The sequence below is a fragment of the Opisthocomus hoazin genome, chromosome 24 (assembly GCF_030867145.1).
Source record: "Opisthocomus hoazin isolate bOpiHoa1 chromosome 24, bOpiHoa1.hap1, whole genome shotgun sequence".
Classification (NCBI taxonomy): domain Eukaryota; kingdom Metazoa; phylum Chordata; class Aves; order Opisthocomiformes; family Opisthocomidae; genus Opisthocomus; species Opisthocomus hoazin.
In genome coordinates this window covers 7621226-7647869 of record NC_134437.1, presented here as the reverse complement: position 1 = coordinate 7647869, position 26644 = coordinate 7621226, and the positions used below count along the sequence as shown (strand labels likewise).

Here is a 26644-nt window from a genome sequence, read left to right as displayed (position 1 = left end):
TGCCCGGTGCCCCCGGGGCTGTCCCCGTTTTGGGGTCTCACCCAGGCCCGGTGCCAGACCCCGGTGTTGTTAAGCTCGAGGGTTAGCCGGGCTTTCGGAACGCAGGCATCCCGGGAGCGCGCTGCGGTGAGGACCATCGTGGTTCTCCGCATCTCACCCTTCAGCCCATCGCCAAGACTTCTAGCTTCCTGCTGAGTTGCCATAAACGGAGATATTATAAATATTCCTTCTCCTGGATTCATCCATCGCATCCTCTTTATGCCGACGGCTCCTCCGCCCTGCTCAACTCGGAGCGGGCGCGTTTCCGAACCCTCTAATCCACTCCACGCTGATTCAAGCAAAGGAGCATCAATGACATTGTCCTCCAGGAATTTCCCACCACGCGGACTCACCAGCCCTGTGAATAAGCGTCGGCTCCTGGACTGAGAACCTCTCCGGGATGCCCGCCTCATTAATCAGCGCCACCAGAGCTACACGCTAACGGGCTCCAGTTGAACCCCCGTCCAGTTGGCCACTGCACAGATCTCCTCCAGGTTTGATGAGGACAAGGGGACACCCGAGCCAGCACAAAACTCCCTGGGAAAAACATAATGTATAAAAAACATACGCATTTTTCGAAGATCTGAAGCACAGTGCTCCAGTTTGATCTATCAGTAACCTGGAGGTAGGTTTCTCGCCCTGACGGACCACAGCCCGAGCTCTCGAGGAGAGCAGACGCCCAGCGGCGGCGAGGGCGAGCCGGTGGCCACGGGGCTTCGCGAGCCGGCTATTTCACAAGAGCCTGTGGAAGAAAACGCTCCTATAAAAGTCACTCAGGGTGGTAAACCACAGAAATCCCAAGCTCCCAGTGGTGATTCAGGATGAAAGGACGTTTCGAAAGCCTGGAATTGCCCCTGGACAGCACTGTGGAGCGGTGACGGTCTCCGAGGAGCCGGAGAGGACAACCCACGTGTCCTGCTCCCCGAGCGAGAGGGACCCGGTGGGGCGCAGCGTTCTCTGGCCCCCGGGACCGGAGGCTGCGATGCCAGCCAGACCCTTCCATCCTACAACCACGCAATTCTGGTCCATGGTGAAAAAAATTAATGCAGAAGTTGCCGAGATATCCAAGTTTTCGCCTTTTCCACTCTGCTCCCCGAATTCAAAGAGTGAAGGCAACGAATAAGCACGCCGACGCTGAGGGTTATGAATTATTCTTCTTTTAATTTCACATGGTTTAAAATACGATATGAAATAAGGCTACAGTATATAAAAAACTCTCCAGCAAAATGATGTGCCAGCATCAGCAATTAAAACAAAACCCAGTCCCCTCCTTCTTTAAGAATTCAACGCAGGAGGGGCTTTTTTTATTTTTCTTTGTATCCTTTAAAAACAAAAACGAAACGCAACACAACACGCGGACACACACACACACGTCGCTACATCTCTAAGCTACCTCAGCTCCGTTTTTGTAAAAAGCACCTGCTTTTTCCTTTTTTTTTTTTTGTTGTAATCTCGCTTTTAAAATTTTTTTCCACTTTTAAAAAATATAAATTATATGAAAATACAAGTTGGAAAATAGTCGAACAGCACAATATAACATCTCTTTTTTTCTTCTTCTTCTTCTTCTATGTTTATCAGCTTAAAAAAAAAAAATCCCATGTGTAAAAACAAAACAAACAAACAAAAAAGACTTTTTTTTTTTTTTTTCCTTTTTTTTGACTGAGGCAGTTAATTCCTGGAGATATTCCATCATAACATATACGTATACATAGATTCCTCATTTCTTTAAACCTCTTTGGAATGTAGACAAGAGCTCACGGATGTTATATAGACCCTACCAGAGAGCAGAGCACGCCCAGGCATCCGAATTTCGCGACGTTAATGAGGAGCAAGCACCCAAGCCCTGAAGCCTCACCGAAAACCCCTCCGGAAAAGCAAGAGCCAGAAGATGGAGACGTTTTCCCGCGGCATCCGAATTTATCGGTGCTTATGGGGACCATTTTTTCAGAGGAGGTGTTGGTTTGGAAAGACGTGAGAAGGTGAAATCTGACAATATCTTCAATTTTTTTGCCTTGTTTGGCTATTTCTCCACCCAAACGATGGTGTTGGGAGCAGCAGTGTGGAAATAAAATGGATCTACAGCTTGCCCACACACGAGCGTGCAGGGGTTATGGTCATTCTACGCACAGAGACGGAGAGAGAGAAAAAGTGCTTGCATTTTTCATCAGGCTTTTTTTTTTTGCTTTTTTTTTTGCTTTTTCCTGAGGTCCCAAATATCAACTGCCGAGGCCCCGGGAAGCTGTTTGCGAGCGCGACGCTCCCAAGGTAGGGCTCAGGCTCTGCCAGGGGGGCTAAGGGAACAAGCCCCCGCATGCAGAACAGCAGATGACAAGCAGGACACCGCAAAAATCCAAAAAAAAAAATCACTAAAAGCACCTGAGACATTCCAAAACAAGACAAAATGACCCCATTTCCGAAAGCCAAGGGTATCTGCCGAGGGTGAAGCTCGCTCCCATGCAGAGAAACCAGCCCAGGAGCGAGCCCCGGTCCCCGGCAGATCCCACTCATCCCTCTCAAATCCATCCTTCTGGTCCAGCACACGTGGGGGGGGGGGGTTAACCCAATTTTCACGGAGGGTTTGAGTTCTAGCACGTCCCGTAAGTCAGCACGCAATTAAAAAGCGGAAAGAAAAACTAAACAAAACAAAAGGAAAAAAAAAAAAAAAGAAACAAAAACAAATCTGCAAATTTCCAGTGTATAAACAGCACACAGCCCTCTCTGGGATGGTCTCTAGATTGGGAATAAAAAATAAAAGGAAAATAGAAAATGATGAACCTGGTGTCCCTAGCACTGTACCGGCCTTTTGCTGCGGGGCTGCGAGCCGGGGTGGCAAACGGCCAGGAGAAATGATGGAGAAGCTCCAGCCAGGGGCTGCTTCCCAAAAAAACAGAGCTGCTCTCCACAACTGTCCCTTTCCAACCTTCAGATCATCTTCCCAAAATCCCTGGGAACACGCAGGTTCAGCTTGGAAACCTGGAAAAAATAAGCGCGGCGCAGGGAAGACGAGGGATTTAGCCCGGCAGAAGGATGGGGTTGGTACCCAGAGCTGCGGTTCCTTCCATCGGAGGGAAATTTTATCCCCGTTTTCTGCTTGAAAAAGGCACTTCAGCTGCAGAGAGCATCCGAGCAAAGCAGGAGACGTGTCCTGGGGCACGGCGGGGTGCCAAGGGTAGGAGACGGGGTGCCCGGCCTCCTGGCAGCCCCCTTTCTCAGGGTGTAAGGGGGATTTTTCAAAGCACAGCTAGAAATGGCCCGTGAAGGGTAAGCCAAGGGCACTTCGCAGCCGCATGCAAGACTGCAACCCTGAACAGAATCACAGAATGGTGGGGGCTGGAAGGGACCTCTGTGGGTCACCCAGTCCAACCCCCTGCCCAAGCAGGGTCACCCAGAGCAGGCTGCACAGCACCGCGTCCAGGCGGGGCTGGAATATCTCCAGAGAAGGAGACTCCACCACCTCCCTGGGCAGCCTGGGCCAGGGCTCCGTCACCCTCAGAGGGAAGAAGTTCTTCCTCAACACCCTTAAAAACCACTCATCTGCTGAAAATCCTACCCAGACAGCATGCCCTGCTGGGATGCTCTTGGGTTACCCCTCCCCTGCACATTTCTGGGGGGACTTCGTCCACGATATCTAGGTTTTCCTTCCCTCTTTCCAGCGCGGCTGAGCTGCTTTCTCCCATCTGCCCTGCCTGCCCCGAGGGGACAAGCTGAAGTTGAACCTCCCAGTGGGCAGCGTTCCTCTCCTCCTTTGGTGCATGCTCCTTCCACCTTCTGCCCATCCCCTTTTCCTTCCTTTCCGTCCACCCCACCCTTTTCTTTCCGTCCGCTCAGCGGGACAACGCGCAGCCCCAGCCCCACGAGCTAACGGCATAGCTAACAACCTCCCTTACCTAAACCACCACCTGCTTCCACCGCCCCCTTGGCTGGAGCTCCCTCTTGGCCCACTCCTTTCCCCTCCACCATCACCTTTTTTCAAGCCCATGGCATTTTTGGGGCTGACTCGCCCCCAAATGACCAACGGTGACGCAGAGGTGCTGGGTGCCCCCAGCTCTAGAGGAAGCCAGAGGAGAGCTCAGCACCTCCGAGCATCACCTTGCCCTGAGCTCGACCTCCTTGACCAACGCTGCCCATGTGCAGGGGGGGTCATGTGCCAGAATCTTTCGGCTCTTCGCACGCAGAGCCCCATCCTGCCGACCCCAGACATCAGCCTGGATCAGCCCGGAAAGCCTCTCCCCACCTCGCCCCCCGCCACTCTCACAGTGCCTCTGCGACGAACGCAACCGCCTAAACCACGCAGACGGACAGACAAACACCACAAAAAGACGGTACTTTTGGTTCAAACACCTAATACTGTCTTTAAAAACGAAAAGCCCAGCGGGTCTGAGGGGTGGAAGACCCCGTTTCAGCACGGATCCAGCTTCGGGGTCGTGTCTGGCGATGGAAACGCTCACGGCCCGATCCTCTACCTCACACCGAGCCCAGCGTCAGCCTCCACCTGCTCGGAGCATCCCGGGGAAGCGCTCGGCGCAGCAGGATTTACCCCTCCGAAACGCAAGGCAAAAGGTTGGGAAGGGCAGAAGGAGCAGCTCCCCTCGGGACTGATCCCGCGACCGTCTCGGCCAAGCGCAGGAGACCTCGCGTCTGCCCCGGCGACACCGGTCAGACGCTTCGTGTTACTCACAGGCTTACGACGAGGAGTAAAGAACCCGTTTGCAAGGACCATTTCCTTTCTGCGTGCCCAGCCTGGTTAAGACGTACAGCAATAAAGACAGAGCTGGTCGAAAAGGGAAGGAAAAAACATTTCCCTTTGGTTTTTCAACTTTTTCCTGACTTTTTTTTTTTCCCCCCGATCAACTTTTGTATTTTCCATTTCCCTCCATACGCAGGAATTTCTCCTCTTTCCCCTCCAAATCAAAAAAAAAAAAAAAAACACCCAACCGAATTTTCTGAAAGCACCAAAGCGTTCCTTGAGCAAAAAAGTGATTTCGAAAACGCAGAAAAGTCATTTTCCCTGTAAATCTCAATCAGTTTTGTGCGCAAAGCGCAGCCGTACAAAAACGTTGTTAAAAAAAAACCACCAAAAAAGCAGAAATTTCTACCAGCTTTACCAGCAAAGCGCATGGGACTGGAAGCAAGAGCGGCACGCCCAGCCAGTTTGGAGTCACAATTTTCCTTCACATAGGAGTTGGAGATGCCAAGCCGTAGCACAACGCTTCTCCAGTGGGGTCTACATAAACCAATTTGTTTCTTCTTTTTTTTTTTTTTCCTTTTTTTTTTCTTTTTTCCTCACTGTGATAAAACTCTCTGCTGGCATAACAGAAACAAACACACACAATATTGCAATACTGAGACCATCTTAGAGCTTAAGACTATTTGAAAAAAAAAAAAAATACTGGCACAAAATTTAATAAAATAAAATTTTAACAGATTTAAAAAAAAAAAAAAAAAAAAGTCTTGATCCCTCCTAGCAAAAATTCTGTCTGTTGTAGAAAAGCAGACAACCGACAGCAAGGCGATGTAACAAGAACGACAAACAGTTCTTCATTTTTTTTCCTATATTGCCCCTCCCCGAAGCAGGAATATTCACCCACTTTGGTTTTCCCTCCCCGACTCCAAAAAAGAGTTTAAAATTCTCCAATGCTCGGGAATCCAGTCGTTTCCTGAACCCTCAGTTTGTTGTGCGAAGAACACAAAAACCGAAGGGATTCACTTGATAATATTTTTTTCTAAACAACAAGGGATGGGGAGGGGTGTTTTTTTTGTTTGTTTTTTTTTGTAAGTGAGCTACATTGTTCTGGCTTTCTTAAAACTCAGAGTTTCACCCCAAAAAAGCCCGTCTTGGAGCTTTCTGGGAAGAAAAAGAAAAGCTCATCCTTTCTCCGAAGCAAACTTTTTAGATTTCGGCCAAAAGTTTGCCTCTTCCACCACCCTCTCTCCCAACATCCTCAAAGCATCAACATCTGAGTTGCTCTTTTCAAAAAAAAAAAAACAAACCAAAAAACCAACAACAAAAATAACAGCAAAAATAAAAAAAGAACCAACAGAAAAAGTCCCATCGACTCTCCGAACTGACACGGGGGTGATTCTCCTCCCCGGCCGGCCGTCTTCACTCATCGGCGTCCGGCTTGACGTCCAGCATGGCGTGGAGCTCCTCGGGCGTGTAGCCCAACAGGCTCTGCAGGTCGCAGACGAAACGGTAGACGTAGCGTTTCCCGGCCGTCTTGTGGATGATGTTCTTGTCGTAGTAGTAGCGCAAGCCGCGGCTCAGCTTCTCGTAGTTCATCTTGGGTTTGTTTTTCCTCTTGCCCCATCGCCTGGCCACCTGGGAGAGGAGGGGGAGGAGAGTCAAGGCGGGGTGCACGTCGTAGGGACGGGGAGGGAAAAAAATAATCAGGCTGGCTTGGTTGGTCGTGTCAGACACGAGGGAAGGGAGAAGACTTTCCTCAAGATGGGTACGGATGGGTCACAAGGATGAAAGTTTGGGAAAACCAACCTCCATGCAACAGCAGAACACTGCAGAGGACTCTATCAGGATGCAGAAGTCAGGGAAGGGAATGAAAATCCCATCTGTTCCCCAAAATCAGTGGGAAGCCCCCGTCTCACCTGCGTAAATCCTATTTGAAGAGCTTTGGCCCTACAGAATCACAGAATGGTCGGGGTTGGAAGGGACCTCTGTGGGTCACCCAGTCCAACCCCCTGCCCAAGCAGGGTCACCTACAGCAGGCTGCACAGGACCGTGTCCAGGCGGGTCTGGAATATCTCCAGAGAAGGAGACTCCGCAGCCTCCCTGGGCAGCCTGGGCCAGGGCTCCGTCACCCTCAGAGGGAAGAAGTTCTTCCTCATCTGCAGCTGGAGCTTCCTCTGCTTCCGTTTGTGCCCGTTGCCCCTTGTCCTGTCACTGGGCACCACTGAAAATAGTCTGGCCCCATCCTCCTGACACCCACCCTGCAGATATTTGTAGGCATTTCTAAGGTCCCCTCTCCGCCTTCTCTTCTCCAGGCTGAACAAGCCCAGCTCCCTCAGCCTGTCCTCGTAGGAGAGATGCTCCAGTCCCCTCATCATCTTCGTAGTCCTCCACTGGACACTCTCTACGGCGTTTCAGCTGGTCCTCACCACCTTTGGGCACAAATTACTGCTGCCTAGGTATTACTGCAGCCCAATTTAGAACAAGTTTTCAGCTGGGCTCTAATTCATCGTTTTCCCCTACACCTACCCAAGACCGGAACAACGTGACCGCCCAAATCTCAGCCCTGAGGGGAGGGTTATCCACACCAATGTTTCAGAGGAATTTGGGTTGTGCACTTCATTCCGGGGCACTCTACCTCGTCTGGGTCGGAAAGCTTGAATTCCCAGCCATCGCCCGTCCAGCTGATGAAGGACTGACAGGACTTGTCAGTGAGCAGTTCCAGCAGGAATTGCCACAGTTGGATGGGTCCACTGCCTAGAAAGGCAAAGGAAACAGGAGAGATTAACACCAGGAAAAGCATGGCCCCTCCTGTCCCGGAGGGGAAAAAATAAAATTCACATGCAAACAGCGCTCACCGAAAAAAAATCAAACCTTCTAGTATAAAAAAACCCCAAACATCAGCAGCCACAGGGCAAGATTTGGGCTGAGATGACAGCTTGAGAGTCAAATCCTGCAGGTAAAAGAGCTTCCTATTTGCAGTAAGAGCTGAATATTCATGCACTGGAATGCTTCGCTTCGAGTTACATAAATAGGATTATTTTTCTGGCATCCCAACAGCGAGGAGTCATTGTCTTGGCACAAGAGCACCATCGTTTCCTCCGTGCCAAAAAAGCTCCTGGCCACCACATGAACTCCGGCAGACTCCCTCTTCCCGACCTTGACTCTTTGCTCCGTCGCTGTCGACCGAGATAAGGGGGAGACCCAGGTATGAGAATTATTTGGCCTCTTCCCAGGAGCGTGTCGCTGCAGGAACGGGCTACGCCGGCTCGCAGAGCTCCGTGCGGGGAAGGCAGGGGCCGGCTGGCTCGGCCACGCAGATCTCACCGGTTCAGGACCGGTGGGGTCTCCCCATCACGGTCTTCACGAGCCGCAGGCAAACCTCCCCGCGGCTGCTGGTTCCCCGAATCCGGCCGGGGAGAGGCACGAGGCGGCACGCGGCGATGTCGTCTCCGTCTTTCCCCTCGGTGCTAATTTTGGCCGATTTGCCTGGGGGTCCCGAGCCCGACACGTCGAACCTGCAGTACCCCGGGCACGGCGCCTGCAGCTCCGCAGCCCGGTTTTGGCTGGATTCGTGGTGTAGGGGGAGCGATTTTGAAATACTTTTCCCTTCTTCGTGCTTCTTTCCCAATCAAAGGTAGAGGAGCAACCCTTCGGCCAAAACCTCTTTGATGAGCAACTTCTAAACGCGGCCGCGCCCAAAATATTGCGCTTGGCTCTGGGCAACATGTTTCGGGAGAGATTTTGCCATGTTTTGAACGCAGCTTAGAATAAATCACTAATAACGACAATAATCACGACAAACAGAGCCAGAGGTTAGAGGAAATTATTTCTCACAAAATGAACGGCACAGGTTGGGGGGAAACCTGCCCGCTGACAGCAGTGAGCACAAGCTTCAAGCAGGGGAAAAAGGAAAAAAAGAGTTATTTACTCAGAAAAAAGCATGGAGAACAGCCTGTTTCCAGGCATGACAATGAAGGCTGTCAGAGCTGCGGCTGCGGGACAACCCGCAGAGGGAAGAGAGGGCTGTTCCCCCTTTTCCACAGGGTTTCCGAAGCAGACAAGCTGCTACGAGGAGGAAATGAGAGAGCTGGCTCCAGGACCGGGGGGAATCGCCGCGGCCCGTCCAGCCCTTTCCAAATTGTTTCCCTTCTGTTATCCCTGAGGAACCGCTCCAGGGTTTTGCAGGCCCCCGGTCCTTCGCCAAGCCCCGGGGGTTATCACACAGCCACGGGCAGGACAAAGCGGGGAGCTCATCCCTCTGCTCATGAATGGGATGACGAGACTCAGCGGGGAAAGGCTCCAGCCTCGGCGGGAGCTTGCCAAGACGTCGACTCCACGACCGCGCTCTCCGGTAGGGATGGAGCTGGGTTATCCGTGCCAAAACGAGGGAGGAAATTCTTTTCCTTCGCCTCTCGTCCGAAAGGGAAGAGCCAAAACCCTGGCCTGAAATGCCAGCGCATCTCAAAGCTAGGACCTATTTATAGCACCGAGCTTTGAATGCGGAGAAAGCGTTAGGCAGAAAGGGTATTTCAGCCACCTGAGGTCCTCCGCGGGGAACCGCAGGTGAATCCACACGAGGACGGTTTCTCTTGGCCCGTGTGACTTTACACCAACTCCCTACACGCGCCCGGAGAGCGTCCAACACCCAAATCAGGCCAACAGAGAAACAGCCCTAGGGGACCAGCCTGAAGCAAGACCAGGTCTGTCACCTCGCACTGATTTCTCTCCTGCCCAGCCAAACAAGGACATTTTTTCAGTCCTTCCCCAGAACAAGACGGATGGAAACCCATCACCTGGGTGCCAGGTTGTTGGCTAAGCAAGTGCCCTCAAAACACCTCTGAGCCACCCTTGGTCCATGGGAGGCTTTCAAGGTTCAAGAGTCGATAACCCTGAGCCAAGCGGCCGGCGCGGTTGGGTGCTCGCAGCTCGGCTGCCAGCTGGCGTGGAGAGGCGTCGGGAAACCCAGCAATTTCTCGCCCTCTCTCCAGCAAGTGAGGCAGGGCTCCTGCCACCGTATTTTGGGATTTTGAAGGAAGCGGTGTCATCCTTGGAACCGGGATTCCCGATGTCTATTCTGAGCTGCCTGCGGGACGCATGTAAAACCCCAAATTCCGCTGTGTTGGACACGCAATTATGTCAAGAATGTGTTTACTGCCGGGCTCGCAGGCATGTCTCAGCTCCTATAAACACACGCCCTGCTGGAGGGGAAGGCAGCGGAGGCCCTGCAGATGTGCCGCTGCCGCACGGCTCCAAAACGTCAGCGGGGCGGGCGATGCACGAGGTGGCAGGAACCAAACCCCGGCACATGCCCGAGCCTGCGTGCCCGAAAACTGCTCCGGGGAGACCGCAGGGTAGGAAGGCGAAGCGATCGGCATCATCTGGTGGGCCAGTGCTGCTGTAATTAGCGCTGGGAGGATTATCTTTAGAAATGAGCTTCTGTTGCCCGCTCTGCAGACCAACAGGGAGCAGGGAGGTCTTCTTCCCAATGCCTAAAGGATTTCAAGGGGACCGACCGCCCCAAGGCTGGCGTAGCTCAGCGGGTGTACCCCACCACGCGACACGTTGCCTTGGTGATCTCCAAAAACAACCATGACTGGAGTGTTCTGGCAGCCTTCGTCTGGAAACGGGGACAGCCCCCGCTCTCCAAAAGACAAGGCGAGGACTCAGAGGGTGGTGGGATGTCCTCCCGCCCCACCACGACCTCCAGGACCCGTGGAGGCTAAGAATAGCACCCGCCGGAGGGGCTCGCCCGCCCGACGGGGCCACAATGGGGGCCCTGTCTGGCCTCGGTGGCTCTGAACGGGGTCCTTCAGCGGGGAGTGTCACACCGCAGGAATTCTCCCACGTCAGGGGGAAAATATGTCTCTTAAGCCAGATGAGGGCCGGCTGCTACAGCAGGAACCGCTGGCTGAGGGGTGCCTCCTCGGCATCGGCCCTCTGATGGCACCCGAGGGTGTCCCCAGAGCCAAGGGTTTGGTGTCACGCCGTCCCCGCGCCATCCTCCCTTTGCTAGGACAGAAGGTCCCTAGCACCTTCCTACCCAGTGGCTCCGGAGGGGTTTGAAACCAAAATCTGCATGATTTTGCTGCACTTTCGCTGGTGCGGCGATGGTGGTACCACCCGGCTGGGGCAGGCGTCATCCCCACTCTCTCTCTCTTGGGACGGTTTCACACCCCCACCCCTCTCAACGGCCTCTGTTTTGTTCTCCTTCTTTCAAACAAGAAGAAAAGAAGAAAAAAAAACGCCGAAAAAAAAGAGCGGCGCACCTATGCTTTTCGCTCTGTGGTTTGTGGTTCCAACCCAACAAAACAATTGGGCACAGCAAAGTCTCCAAAACAGCCCTCGCCTCACTCACGTGCTCGCCCTGCCCAAGCCCCGTTTGATGGCACTGTGGCACCCAAGGTCCCCAATTTCCCCCGCTGCGTTGGGGGACGGCAAAGCTCGTCCCCATCGCTCCCCTGTTAGACCGAGCCCAACCGCCTCCTCCCCAGCTCTTGACCCAGACTGGGGCAGGGAGTCACGCCACCGCCAAGTCCCAGCGTCACATGGGTGGGAGGGCAGCGGTGGAGGAGCTGGGATGGAAGCATCTCCAAAGTGCAGGCGTGAAGAAAGCGGGGAAAGACCCAGAAAGCATTTTCCTTGGGGAGCCACGTGCTTTTTGGCCGCGCTTAGAGGCAGGGGTGCGGCCAGCTGGGCCTCTCTGGACCAGTCCTGCTTTCCTGATGCATCTCCTCTGGATCGAGGAAGAACGTGCTGGGAGGAACTGGTCTCACTCCCGAAGCATCTGGCAAAGCAAAAGGGTTTCGTGAGCTTCACACCTCCCCCTCAAGGTGGTCCTGCAGGCCTAGAGGTGCCGTGTGACGCTCCGGCTCGTTGCTCAAAGCAGGGACCAAGCCGCAGTGGCTGCTTTGCCATCGCCTCCAGGCTGCTGAGAAGCCGCTGCGGGCGGCTGCAGCAGCTCTGGCGAGAGCTGAGCCGCCGTCACGGTCGGGCAGCGGTGCGTGGGGCTGGTGTCACTGTCATTTGCACACGTCTGGCAGGTGGAGCAGGAGCCACCGAACCAGCCCCGAGCCCCACCCTCGTGCTCCCCACCTTGCGGAGGCGGAAAGGGCTGCTGAGCCCACGCGGGCGCTGCACCGGAGGCAGAAAGATGGCAGGAGCTGCTGGCTGGTCACACCTGAAGTCACCCTGCTAGGGCAGGTATCGGGTATGACCCAGAAGGAGCAAGCTAACCACAACCCCTGCATCATACAGCGGCCGGAGCTGCTCTTGTGCTGCTTCTGCTTGCTGGGGCAGCCGACTGCACCTCCAAGTTCCCCTGCTCCAAGACACAAGTGGCTACAGATGCCCATACAGGCAGGAAGGATGCTGACATTTCTAAGCAAGCTACTGCACAGACTCGGGATGTCAAGGACAGACGGATCACCGGACCGCGGTGGGCCAGGGGCCGGGAGGGCGGCTGCTGGCAGACTGTCGGACGCCGATGACCACAGCACGTGTGGGGAGCGGGCTGGTGGAAGCTTCAGGCCAGCAGCATAGGCAACGAGAGGAGGGGAAGCAGCACGCAAGCTGTCTTGAAAGACACCCACTTTCTTCGGCACCGACTTGACTTTCTTGCAAAACAGCAGCTGCGTGCTTTCACTTCTGTGTCACAGATAAGCATCGCTCAGAAACAGCCTCGCCGAAGGCTTCGGGCTCTGCACCGCTGACTATTGGCACGGGGCAGATGGGTTTCGCAGGCAAATTTGGGCCCTACTGACACGGCACTGAGAATACCAATAGCGAGGATCAGGGCTGGGTCTGGCCCAGGCAAAGCTGCTTGGTAGGCAGGAGCGCTGCCGGGCGCTCGGGTGAGACAGATAGCATCTGCCAGAGGTCGGCCATTCCCTGCCTACCTTCTGCCTTCTTTAAGGGCAGCGTGATAACGAAGATAGCATCAAACTGTCGCTGAGAGAGACACTCAGGTCATGGGTGATATTAGCTGGGGAGGGGGCATTAACTCTGCAGGCACTGAGATTGTCTGTAAAGGCATCAGCAACTTCCTAAGCAGGTCCACACGGAAGGACAGCACCACAAAGGCAAAACCAGCCTTGCAGATGAGAGACCAAGGTCCGGCGTGCACTCCCTCCACCTTTCTCGCCCCTCTTTCCTCCTTTCGGCCCTCAAACATGAGGGGAACCGCTCTGCCCCGTCTGCTCAGCTACGTGGAGCGGCAGCTCGGCACATCGCTGCTCTGCTGCTACACCTCGAGACGGAAAGCCCCGGCCTGCGCAGACGACGCTGAGGCCCCGTGTGCCGCAAAGCCATCAAACCCGACATCTCGCCTGCAAACCCGCTCCCGAAAAGCCGAAAACAATTCAGCCCTGAGCGGCTATCGGCAACCGCAGGGGCAGAGGGAGGGTCTGAACCTCCGCTGGACCTGCCTCAGCAGGAGGGCAGCCGCACAAGTGGGTCAGAGCGGTGGAAAAATAAATATAGGGCAGAAAGGCCAAAGACCAAGGCGGTCAGACCCGCCGCACGGGGTGCACGCTTCTCTGCTACGGACCGTCAAGGATGCTGGCGGCCATGGTACCCGTCGGAGCAGGATCCAGCTATGGCCCAGCCCCAGGCAGGGCTGCAGGCAGCACGGAGGGAAAGCTGAGCTCGATTTAGCCCAGTCAGGCTCTGGTACGGAGGGATCTGTGCCAGCGTGCACCTAGCACGAGCCAGCCGCCCACACCAAACACCGCGCTGCTGCACGAACCGGGGAGCTTAAACCGAGCTCGGCTAAGCCAAGGCGAGGTTCAGCACATCTGCCCGCTGCTTGCCTAAATTTAATAGCTGCATTCTGTCTCGGTTTCCTAGGCCATGTCAAAAAAATACAGAAAAAAAGTCTGGCTTGATGTAAGACTCCAGCTGGCCAAGCTTTGAGACAGCTGGCCCCAAAAACCAGAGGTGTCCAGGGCCAGCCCTCCCTGCAGCTATGGAAACTGAAGTTCACCAACTCCCGAGCAGCTACATTTCTCCTTCAAAAAAAGATAAGAAAATTGCATCAACCTCTATCTGAGCAACCATGGCAACTTGTTAAATTAGGTCAAGATGTGGGGGCAGATAACGCAGCTTTGAAAAGCTGCTTGCGAGCTGGGTGAAGAACACATCAAACGCAAATGGAGCTTCCGCCAAAATGCACCTTCTCACCAAAGCATGTGCCTCCTCAGGCAGATACCATCAGAGATCCGCCGCGGCTGCGATAAAGCACTGTGCCACCTCCCTGGGCCACCGGCAAAACAGGCCCTTGGTGACAAAACCTGAACAATATTGTCAGGTTCTTAAAGTCAACCCAGAGAGTGCTGGAGATGAAGGACGTGATCTTCCAGGCTTCACCCTCCCAGCCCTCAAGGGTGCACACCATAGCACGTCTGCTGGGTGCTCCACCGGCTGGTGACCGGTGTCGGACCTGTGCTCGAGGCATCATTGGGGTGAGCAAGGGAAGGCAGAGGTCCTGGCGCTTTGGGACGCGGGGCTGGTAATCCCCTGCTCTGCTCGTTTGGAGGCTCCACCTCCTCACCAGAGCTGCAAAAGGAGCCCAGACTTCAAGTTCCTCCGCTGTAGCTGCTAGACAGCACTTCCTCCCCCGAGTAAAGTAAAAGTAATGTAAAGCAAAGCAAAAAAAGAAGGATCTAAGAATTCTGCCTGAGAGTCCCCACGCTCCTTCCTCAGCTGGCCCAAGAGACAGGTCCAGCACTTCTCAGTGGCCAGCCTGGATTTTTCTTTTGGGTTTGTTTTTTGGGGTTTTTTCCTATTTTTTTTTTTCAGAAATACACTAATACAAAGCAGTTTTGAGAGTGCCCAGTTCTCCTACAGTCTGTCACGCGACATGTTCTCACTTGCTCTCGCTGCGACCTGCTTTCACAGCAACCCGGCTTCACTTTGCACCCGTGCTGGGCTCCCTTTGCACAGCAAGCTTAAGGTGCTGACAGGTCAGTAGGCTTTAAAAAGGGACAGAGGACAATTCTGGAGTCACATGCCCGCAAAGCTCATCTCTCCAAAGATCCTTCCCAACGGTAAATGCAGGCTGTGGCAGTCTGAGTGCTGAATTAGTGCTTAGCAGGATTTGGAGCAAGCAAGCAGTGCTCCAGCCCAAGGATTTCCAAGTGATGGCTGCTTCTGGAAACCTCCGATTTTCCTCTCCCCATTTAGAGTTTCTCAAATTAAGCAATGCAAAAAGAAAAAAAAATCGGATGTTCCCACTTCTTGATCACACCGAAACGTCTGGGCCAAGGGATTACCTTCCCAGCTCAGAAAGGGGTTTGACACGAGGCAAGGGAAAATGTTACGCAGCTCTAAGCGTTTGGAAGCGTGCTCCGGCGTTGCCTTTACCAAAGCCTCCCCTTCCTGGAGGCACGAGTCCAAGGACAGACTTTGGGGTGCTAATGCTCCTTGGCAAAACACAGGGTCCAGCCACCGACTCCGGCTCCTCGCTCACGGAGGGAGCCGGGAACGCTGCTCCTCTACGGGGGCAGCTCTTTTCCAGGAGCTGGAGCAAACGTGGGTGGAAACATCCAGCGTGGAAAATCAAGCTCCTAGTTTTGTCAGTGTCTCCCGCGCCTCAGTTTCCCCAGCTGTTAAAACTCAACCAATGCTCCTGCCCAGGCACTGGGCACCCAAAACACTTCCACAGGCTGGAGTGAAAGGCGTTATCAGGAGAAAATAGGAATCAAAATGGCAAGTTGCGCCCGCTGGTCTCTTTTCTCAGGAACATCCACTTCCGTGGCACGGCAGAGGACGGTGTCCGGGGGCACGGCCCCTCCTACCGCTCCTGCCTCTCCCACCACATCCCCCAGCAGAAAACCATTCAGGAATAGCAGAGCACCATTTTTGTTTTGCATCGACTCGGATGAAACGGGCTCATTCAGCAGGCAGGGCTGAGCTTTCTTTCTAACTAAAGCTATAGCAACAAACCACTTCCTTTTTTACACATAGCTCCTAAAATTATCTCTCCACCTCTCCTCCCCTCTGCGTCTCTCTCCCCCTCACAAAAAAAATAGATATCAGCCCCAAGACGAGCTGTGCGTGGGAAGAGACTTCAGGGACAGTCGCACCTCAGGATCTGCTCTGAAGCTTTTGATGATCTTTATCGGCACAAACTATTTCCACCCCTTGGCTCCTCCAGGCCACAGCTGCTACCAGCTGGGCCAGGAGAGATCCGTACGCATGAGGGAAAGGGGAACTGGCAGGAGCCTACCCTGTGAATTTTACTTCTAGCACAGGGAAAAGACGCGGCACAGAACGACTGGAAAGGATTATCTCAATTTGAGCTGGAAGCCCCATCCCACCGGGTTTCTCTCCATGGAGATGCTGGAGGGCTGTCATATAAAAACCCGGAGTTTCCGTGGCCTGTCACCTTCTCATCTCTCCCAGCGCAGGGAATGGAAAACGTTTGAGTCTGCTTTGGCACCATCCCATCCCTGCCTCGCACCGAGGTAAAGAGCAAAACCCAGGGCTTCGTCCACGCCAAAAGCGGAGAAGACCGTTTCACATCACACCCAGCAATGCCGGAAAGGCAGCCGCTCCTGCTCGAGGTGGGAAACCACAAGCAAGTGACCAGCATGTTGCATAAAAGTGTTGGAGGGGGAAACGAGGGCTCGCTACTACCTTGTGTTCTCAGCAATACAAACCAGACACCAGTTCCTCCTGGACCCAAGCAGGAGACATTCAGGCATGAGCGACAACACAAGGCATCAAACGCCCTGCGCTCAGCCAAGTCCTACACCCTCCACGAGGTCTGCAGCACCCAGCCTTGAAGCCTGAGTGCTCTCCGGCGTGCCTGCACGCATGCGGCTGACCCCAGAGGCACCCCAAAACCCCTCACAGACCACCAAACCAGCAACACAGTCGCTGGGCAACCCAGAGACCTTGGAGGTTCTGCCCTCCTCTGATGGAGAGGTTCTACCTCAGATGGTCAGCAGAGAGGTGATCTCCTGAGGAGCGCGACCCTACCTGTGTAGCCAGCAAGGGCAGCAGCAGGAATGACAGGCTTGTCCTTGTTCATATCGGCCCGATCTCGAACATAGTCCTTGAAGGTGCCCTTGGGCTTGTGGTTGGGCAGGGCGGCGGGGTAGTCCTCCGAGTCGAAGCTGTCGTAGGAGGGGACGCGCTGCAGGCTCTGGAAGGAGGACTGGCTGCTCCAGGACTGCGTCAGCCGGTCGCAGCTGTCGTAGCTCTCTATGCTCTCGAAGGAGTCCTGGCCACCCAGTTTACCTGGAGAGAAGGAAGGGCAAGTGAGATGTGCCTGGACAGCACGGGGATGCTTTAGCTTGCCACAGCCGGGAGAAGAAGGCAACCAGGCAAATGATGCTGTCCCATCGTGTCTCATCTCCAGACAAACTCAAAAACACGGCCTGAAACTGGGATACTTCTGTTATCTTCGCAATTCAGAGCAGGGCTGCCTGAGCCCCCCAAGAAGTGCAGGCAGCAGAGCAAGGCAGAGCGAATCAGGGGAAAAACTCAAAGTCCTGACTCTCCACCCAAGCCTGATGCCTGGGGCTAACTGGAAATTGTCCTCTGTTTCAAAAAAGGCAATGGCAAAGAAATAATCCACTTTAAACAGATATTCAAGGCTCAGTTCAGGTGCCAGGACCTCTTGTTCTTGCTGCTGAAAGACACAGGTCTCCAAAAAGTCCCATATTATATCTGCCAGCCCTATATAAACGCTGCTCAGGCATATTCAAGGGCACTGGACACCCAGCTTCTTTAGTTTTGATGTTTCCTACAAAACTACACAGCAGTCTTTTATTGCCATATGTTACAACCAGCTTCCACCCCCAAATCCCCAAACAGCAGCAGATTTGATGGAGGAGGAGAGCAAAAGGCTGCGAGCTCAAACAGCGATTTTTCCAGTTCTGGGAAGGTGAGCACAGCTGGGTTGTATCAAGGCTACTCTCTGGGGTATTTTTAGTAAAGACCAGAACACGAGAGGCCGGATCCTCAGCAGTGCTATGCTGCTTTACACCCACTAGACACAGCGTAAGTATACTCACTGTACTTGAAACAGAGAGCTAAAAAAGGATCCAAAGAACAAACTGAAATTGCTCTCTCTGATCTCCCGTACGCTGTCAGTTGCTCAACATCTTTACTGACAAACGAAGAGCGTAACAGGATCATTCGAGTTCACTAATTTCCCAAACCGGGCTAAAAACAGCTGCTGGGATTGTGCAAGAACTCCTGGAGAAATTTCCACTGGCAGAGCTACCCGCAGCTTGGGCCCAGCTAGTAAATCACAGGGGAACAGGAACGTGGAAGGACGCTGGCACGCTCCCTCAAATATTTGTTGTGTTGTAGTCTGAAGAGCACTTGCTGTGAAAAGACTCAACTACCGTGGGCTCTGCCCTGATTGCTGGCCCAGAATCACTTGAAGTTTGGATCCACTGGCTTGATTCTGCTGGTAATATCCATGCTTCGAGCTCATGGGTTTTTTCTTCTTTTAGTTTTTGGAGAATTTCACAGAATACACTTCAAGCACTTCCTGAATCCTGCAAGGGGAAAATGAACCCTGCTCTGTGCGTGCTCATTGATTGGCAGAACCACTTCCCTGAGAAGTCCCGCGGCACAAGCTCGTTTAGAGAAGGAATTAAAAATCTGCCAGATGAACAGCCGCCGTGTCGGAGACGTGACTCGGGTCATTTCACTGAAAATCCCCCTAAATTTGACCTAGCTGGAAAAATCATGCCTTGCACCTACTCGGGAGAAACTCGCTAAGAGGCTGGCAGCTACGCTTTCTAACCACTGATAAGGCAGAGTGAAACAATTCCCATGGGACCACAAAATTAACTCCTAAACCCACACAAAGAAAGACAAAAAGGCGACTGTCTGGAAAACCTTCATCCTGAATTTCCCGCTGCTGAAGGGCCTGACTTTGTGACAGACAAACCTTTTAACGCAGTGGAAGGTAAAGATGTACGTAAATATAAATCAGCCGGATTCTGCTTTAGATTAAGGCTTCTGGATACCGCTCTGGGAGGGGTTTATGCCACCCAAAGGCCCTCCTAGGTGGCTGAAACAGAGCGTTAGTGTAAGCCCAGCCATAGCCTGTTGTTGCATTTCTTCAATTGCAACCAGTACGTCGAAGTGTTTGTTAACACCAGGGGCCCTTGGTCCCCGCTGCTGAGTTAAGGGCTCTTTCGTCCCTCCTCTGGAGCCTTTTTCGGCTTGCCAGCGAGAACAGGCTCAAAGTACAATTGCAAAAGCGTGCCTGAATCATTGCATTTCGGTAAGAATTCTTAAGAAATCACCTATGTTAAAGAAAAAGGTCAAAAAAAGGGAAAGACTGATAAAAGATAGCCAGAAAAACAACCCCAAAAAGAAGAGTTTAGTTAAAATTGTAACACCGCTGCCCTTTCGGCTCACCGTATCGTCCAAGTCACCTCTCTCATATTAACACTATGCCAGCAGCAGAAGCAGAGGTAATAATAGAACTAAGAACTTCCCTGTCATTAGCTCTCCCAGCTTGGAAAAAGAATGAGAAACTTAAAATGAGCTCCGCTGAGCAACGCACACGCGATGCAGACCTGCAAACGGGCGCCAGCTTTCGCAGGGAACCAGCACATCTTCAGCTCTCCTAGCTGGATGAATGGGTTTAAACGTTCAACATCAAACCCAGCTCACAGCAACATGTTACTCTAATGAATTTTAAGCGTGGGGACACCTGGATTCTATTCAGGACACAATCACAGGCAGGTCAGATCTCTTCCCCGTGCCTCAGGTTCCCTACCTGGAATCGGGAGATAATGATACCCCTTTGTCAGTGCCTTTGAGCTCTACAGATTAAACTTTTGCTTTGAATATATGCTGTGAGCCAGATCCTGAGCCTTGCATTAAGCGACGTAATTACAAAGTAGTTGGGCATCTGGGCCCCATGTGTTCAGAATTTAATAATATTAACTGAAAAGGCATTTGGGCTTAGATCCTCAAAAGTGTTTAGGTGTTTAAATCCCATCACCTCAAACAGCAATCATGTACCTATAACTCTTTGGAGATGTAGGGTTGTAGCATGAGGATCTGGGGGGTCCTTCAGCTCTGTGGCTGACTCAACCCATGACATCCGCAGCTCCTAACAAAGCACAGGGCTTGGGTTCATCAGAACACGTTATCAGTTCAAGCAAACAGCTATCAAAACCAATGGAGATAATGGATAAAGACTTTGCATCATCGAGTGTAAAGCCCTTCAGAGGCTTGGACAGTAATTCCTGATGAGAACTTGTGAAGGATTTGTGGGGTGTTTCCCAGTCTCCTAGGAAAATGAGATTTATATGACCACACAGCAGTCTGTCCTCCCTAATAACCTTAAAGCCAATTTCAACTTCACTCAAGTTTGACATCAAAGTACAGAGCCAGAAATGCTCCATTATTGCAGATGAGGTAAAAAACAGGCAGCGGAGTAGAGAAAATAAAGACCTTCTTCACGTTTTCCCCAGACAGAATGGCAGGGAGGGCTCAAAGCCACCAGGGAATCCATCTGTGAGTTCAACCTCGTAAGATACACGGCTTCATTACTGCATGGTGCCCTGATGGCCTTGGTCCCCCCCCAGACGGGGACGCAGCGCTTATGTTGCTACAGGTAGAGGTGACAAGAACCCAAGCCAACCCTGGGAGACACCCAACTTTACCTCGACTGGCACGTCCCATGCACATGTTATCTGGCGTTACTACTTCTTGCTTGATCGTGAAGTAGTCTGTCTGCAGGGAGTCCGTCTGGACTGGGTCACGCAGGATGACCGAGGGATAGTCGTTCTCGTACTTGAGGGACAGGAGCTCTTCCGAGCTGATGGGATGGAGGGTCTGGTAGGACTCTGTGATGAAGCTGGGCTCGGAGAACTCAGAGGGAGGCACGCACTGTGCATGCTCGATGCCGTAACCTGCTGGCAGAAGGGGAGGGTCAGAAAGCAACCCAAACACAGGCAGCTCAAAGAAACCAGAGTGTTGCTCACTCCCCCTCCAGTCTCCCACAGCACAGCGAGATTTGAGGCCTGCAGTGCAAGAGGAGACAGTCTCTGGATCTAAAATACCTGGAACAACTGGGAATTAATTTTGAGTAAGGTTTCTAAAAGCTACAGGGAGATTGTGTCTTATAATAGCAGCAATTAAAAAAATAAGACATCCTCAACCACCATCAATGTGTATTATGCCAAGCTCCTCTCAAGCAAGCCGCTAGTGGGAAAAAGCTGGAAAATCACAACGAGCTTAGTGTCAGCAAAGGAGATGATAGAGAGTAAAGGAGTTTCATTGATGATTGTAATAAAAGAGTCACTGCCACGGTCACCTCTCCTCACTGGCCACAGCCTGGAATCCCAGTTCAGGCGAGCTGGGTTTTGTTGCTGGTTCATGAAATACATCACAGACTTCAAATGCCCTTAAAGAACATCTCCAAACCAACAGCCCTGGGAAGTGCAGGAGTCTAGATTGATCACTCATTCCTTTCCTTGCTAGGTTCCTACATAGCAATCCAGAATTCAGCCTTCTTCCCACATTCTCTCCCTTTTTTAACAAGTTTTTTACAATTCCCAATGTTTTGGAGCGCTGAGGTCGCTTTTCAAGTCTGCTGAGCTCCAGCTTCACACAAATAGTGCTTGCAAAGTCAGCCTGGGGCATCTCAAGGCACTCACCAAAAAATATAGGTGGTTTTTAAATAAACCCAGAACACTAGGAAGGACAAAATCACACGCTTTGCATGCTCTGCCACGACAGAGCAGCAACTGCATGGTGCAGTCCTCCTGTGACACAGACAAATCTCTAATAGGTGGCACTTTCACGCCTGGAAGCACCAGAATGATACTGATAATTGAGACTTACTAATGAAGTAGTCTGAAGTATAGCGGGATTCTGGATATGTTGTATTCACTCCATTTGCTGGGTACGGTTTTACCTCTTCTGCAAAGAGAAAAGGAAGGAAATGTCACATGTCCATAGGCATTTCGTGCTTCGCAAGACTCGCTGTAATACAGAGAGGTCTGAACTTCCTAAAATGCTCCTCTCCAGGTTAAACTGGGCCGTCCAAAGGAACAGAAATCAGTCAGGAGCTGAAATCCCACCGAAACAAGGGCTTGATGCACTTGGGTTCCTTTGGGAATTCCTGCTCCAGGCATGCCCAAATTGAAACAAAACAAAACAGAACAGCAGCAACTTTCTCAATCAGAGGCTCCAGGTGGTTCTGAAACACTAATTGCATAATTTCCTTGCTTGCCTTAATTTTTGTTGTCTTTCATTCTCTTGAGCATTGCTTATCCTGCTTAAACGTATGAGCTCGTGAAAAAACCCCACCGCACAAGGACAGCTGTTTTCCTGAAAAAGCCCCTGTTTTCAGAGCAGCAGTGGGTGTGTGCAAGTGAGTGGGTAATGCATAGCAAAACCAGCTCCCACAATGCCAAATTAATGCTAATTCCCAGCCTACGCAGCACCTTTTACCTTACACCTGACGCAGGTAGAGGATCCCATGCTCAGAAAAGCTTTGTCACCTTGTCCATCACCCAAATCCTGATACAGACTCCACGGTGTACATACGGGCAGCACGCAAAATTTTAGCCTTTCTATAGGCATAAATCACTGAGTAAGAGCATATATCACACCAAAGCATAGATTCTCTGCTTTCCATTGCTTTTTCCAAGCACTTTGGTCTTCCTGGGCTCGGTGCCGAATTTGCTTTCTCGTGTAAAAGCCACATTGCTCCTACCCCGTCCAGTTTTTCCATTAACACCTTACTCATTCCAGCACGGCATGTGGGCAGAGATACCGGCATGGGAGGTTTTTTTTTTCTTTGCAGAGGGTAACCAAAACAAAAAAACACACAGGCAACTCCGGGTTATGTTTATTTCTGCTGAGGCTAAAGAGAAGCGAACCGAAGATAACGCACGTTCGCTTGCAAGGAGCCTAATTTTGGCCCTCTCTCCTGGGGATTGCAGGGTGGAAAATATTCTCTAACAAAAGGAGTTTTTGTGCAAACAGAGAGACCTAATGAGAAACGCTCTTTTCCTCTCCCCACGGTGTCTGCCAAGGGGCAGGGTGGGTGACCACAGAGAAAGAGAGCAACCTTCAGCTATGCTTACAGTCAAGTGGAGGGCACTGCTGACTGCTGGTAACTGAAGAGGCTATTTTCGGAAGAAATTGGGAAAAATATGCCTGAAAATACCCAAATCCATGCAGGGAAAAGTCGCCCATCTGCTGCCGTTTTTAAACCCCGAGCAGCCTGTGGTACGTGAGTCACTCGCAGCAAGCGCTCACAAGGGAGGCATGGCAGCTGAAGGGACAGCAAGGTCACCGACTGTCCCAGCACGACCCGAAGCCGGCGGTCGCACCGCTATAGGTAAAGCCAAACGTTTTTGGGGTTAACCACCGCTCCCAGCATCAACGTCCCCATGTGATGATGGTGGGTGGCTGGGGAAGGTGGAAGAGACAGAGACTGGCAAGTTGGACCCCGACTCCACGGGTGAGCCTGGGGAAACCTGGATCTCCTCACGCTTCGCATCCCCAGCTGCAAAGTGGAGACAACCATCTCCTCTCGCGTGGGGAGAGATGTGGAAGGGACAACTTCACACGTTGTATCTGCACAGCACAGGCACAACAGAACCCAGATCTTGTCAGGGGTTTGGAGATGTACTACCAGTAAGACAAGTCCCACGACTTACAGGGAACAGAAATTAGTCCTTAGGGTGAAGCTGGTTATTTCTTGGAAGCTCTTCTTTACTCTCTGCATACTTCATAGATATTGCCCTTCTGGGAAACATGTTAAGAACCCACCACAGAAGCTCAGGCTCAGATAGCTTATGCAAGAAGTGACAAAGTCACCAGTAAGACTGAACATAGAATGGAGATTTCCTGCTTCCCAGGGCTACGCCAGCAATGTTGAGACAAAGACCTTCAATTTTATTCTTTTTTTATCCCTTTGGAAGAAAAGCTGCAACAGGCACCAAGATTTCCAGCTTCTTTAGAAAAGCTCCTCTCTATCTCAGACCTTCTGCGCCCTCCTGACTGCAGTATCTGAACACCCTCGTGTGTCAACACTATAAGGAAACATCACCCCTACTTTACTCTGAAAGTACAGCCCCAAGTTTATCTTCCTACCTAGGGGAATCTGCGGGAAGGAGCTGCAAACCCAGCTCTGCTGCCTCGGTCAGGACCCGCAGCACATCGCACCCCTCTCCAGCGGGTGACAGCCCAGACAGATGCAGAAGGGTTGTGGGAAGGCAGAGCTGCGTTACAAGCGATGGCTTCTAGCAAGGAGAAACTGGACTGACCACAAGGTTTTGCTTTGTTTGGTTAAACTGCTTGCTGTTGATATAAGCACTCCATCCAAATGATGCAAAACGAGAAGAACAGAAGAGATTTAGAGTCAAAAGAGCAGAAAAACAGCCTGTCGTGCACAAACCCTGGGAAGAGCCGTGTTTACCTTTTGCAAACCACAGGTAGCAGTAAAATTAGCAATCAGCAATTAACATCCATTTGTCAATGGTTTCCTGGAAGGCATAACTTTGCTCCCCCTCCCCTTCCTGCCCTCCTGACAAGCACGCAGGGTTGGTATGACAGCACAAGGGATATTCCAGGAAAGCGAACGGCTCTGCCCAAAACCGAGCTGGAGACAGCACCCAGATTTTCTGCTGCGTCTGCTTGGGGCTCAGTTAAAGGTGTTCAGCTCTTCACCCGCTCTTTAGAAACCACGCCAGGTGAAGTGTCGCTTGCGTATCCAGACACTAAGAAAATCAACACCCAAAATCCATGTGTGTGTCCCCAGTCAATGAAAATTAATGCACTTAAACGCTGTCATGCAGGGACTGGCAGAGATGGGGTCTCCCATGGGGGACGCAGCCAGTCTCAACGAAATGCCATTATACCTTTTGGGACACGAAACAAAGAAAAGAGACTTCCAATCGCAACTGGGAAAAAAGGGTGGGATTTTGGATGTATTGTTGTACCCAGTTGTACCGGAGGAAGTAGTAAAAATCACAACAGGAGCTGAACGAGCTGAGGAAGAATGCTTTGGAAAATCCCACCGTCGTTTCCAGGCAGGCAGAGCGTCCCTGCCCACTGTGGACTCCTGCCAAGCAGTCAGCACAAACACCCTTCCTCTTTCAAGCACTGCCAGGATTTGCATTGCCCACTACCGGTTGGGATGCCCATCTGAAATCCTGCTGGAAAGCTGGGCTTTGAAAGCTGCTTTTATCGGCACTAAAGCCCAAGGTGAACAACCCATTGCACAGCTAGGCTGCGAGCCAAGGTCTTCGGAAAGGCCCAAAATCAGGATGGTGTGATCCATTCACCCTGGAGACTTCGGGACTCACCTTTCTGCAAGATCTCCAGATGTTCCCAAAGGATATCTCCCACAAAATCAGGCGCTAGCTCCAGGAAGCACTCCTTGCCCAGAGCACAGAGGGCAGCTCCGTTCATGCAGAACTTCTGGAAATCCACTCCCTTCAGGCTAAACTCGTTCACCGCCCACATCACCCAGTCCCGCACGTGCGTCTCCGTCCACTGCTGGGGATCTGCAACAAGGGTGTGTAGAAGAGCTCCATTAATGCGCAACCACAAGCCATTGCCCCAGAAAAACAGGACACAAACTGTGCTATAGTGCTCCCAGGAGATAAGCACCTCCCAAGCTTCATCCCATAGATAGTCCATTGGCATAAGGGTAAAGCGTGGTGCGGGAACACCATGCCTACAGTCTGGATCAGCCCTATTTCACACAAGGAACGAGCTTTGGATTTGTTTGGGACTTTTAACAACCCCACCAGTTCTCTGACCCCTTCTCCCACCCACTTCTCCACTTCACTCTGGTTTCTCCCTGTCATCAGCCTCTTGGAAAGGGTCCCCGCTGCTTCTTCGCATAGTGAAGATGACTTGTAAATAACAGCCCTGGAGCTGCCTCCAAAATGAGCAGGTCCCCAAAGCTGCAAGAGCAGCCATCCAGCAGAATTTAGCAAGGACAGACAACGCAATCTGTCAGACAGGTGTAGCCTGCAAGTGGTACTGAAAGGTTTTGCCTGTATGTCCACACTTTTCCAGCTGAAGCTCCCAAGAAATAAGGTGATACTGCCTGAAGAGAATCAACAAAAGAGATGGCAGACGTGGAGAAGGGCACCCTGGCAGGAGGACACGATGTTCTTGTCTGCCATAGCTGCTCACTGGGAAGCCATGTCTTACCTTTGGGGATTCCCAGCCGCTGCTGCTCTTTCGCGAAGCCGCTGAAGGTGGCTTTCAATGCCTGAGACATCATTTCTTTGCTGCTGGGAGTTAATAAAGGCACATCGGCACATTCCATATCTGAAAGGAGCAGGAGAGAAAAATGGCCATAAGGACATGGAACTGGGCAAGATGGCAGAAGTCCTCGTAATGCAGCAGACATTGAATTGTCAGAAAACCAGAGCAATCCATCTCACTTTTTTCTTCTGCAATTTTCACACCCAGACCTATAAATCCACACCCTGCAAGTCCATGAGCAGACTTCTTAAATACAAGAAAAATGAGTGTGCTCACAGGAAGCCTGTGTGTGCTTAAAGGGCACAGACAAGCCGTGTCTGGTAAGATGGGTTACATGGTGCACATGTACGAGCCAGCCATGAACGTGCTACCGGGAATTCGACGATGATATTAAAAAGCATTACAGTCAACAGCCTGCTGGGCTTCATCACCCCAGGCGGCATCTGGAGCCTGGGAGATAGCTGAGCAGCTCCAGATGCCACAGAATCACAGGATGGTAGGGGTTGGAAGGGACCTCTGTGGGTCACCCAGCCCAACCCTCTGCCCAAGCAGGGTCACCTACAGCAGGCTGCACAGCACCGCGTCCAGGCGGGGCTGGAATATCTCCAGAGAAGGAGACTCCACAGCCTCCCTGGGCAGCCTGGGCCAGGGCTCCGTCACCCTCAGAGGGAAGAAGTTCTTCCTCGTGCCAGTGAAGGC

General features: G+C 52.1%; 1 protein-coding gene across 4 annotated transcripts in view; it reads right to left on the bottom strand.

Annotated features, from left to right (window-relative positions):
- Positions 1-1196: 1196 nt before the first annotated feature.
- Positions 1197-26644, bottom strand: part of ETS1 (ETS proto-oncogene 1, transcription factor) — a 78937-nt gene continuing 53489 nt past the window's right edge. For 2 of the 4 annotated variants that reach the window (XM_075442406.1, XM_075442409.1), the window contains 7 exons: positions 25889-26008; positions 25030-25230; positions 21551-21628; positions 20368-20619; positions 16703-16963; positions 7359-7477; positions 1197-6358 (listed from right to left, as the gene is read on the bottom strand). In XM_075442406.1, the coding sequence (XP_075298521.1) occupies positions 6143-6358; positions 7359-7477; positions 16703-16963; positions 20368-20619; positions 21551-21628; positions 25030-25230; positions 25889-26008 (1247 nt within the window). In that variant the 3' untranslated portion in view covers positions 1197-6142. The remainder of the gene's footprint in view (positions 6359-7358; positions 7478-16702; positions 16964-20367; positions 20620-21550; positions 21629-25029; positions 25231-25888; positions 26009-26644) is intronic. The other 2 variants (XM_075442407.1, XM_075442410.1) reach the window with 1 other exon arrangement.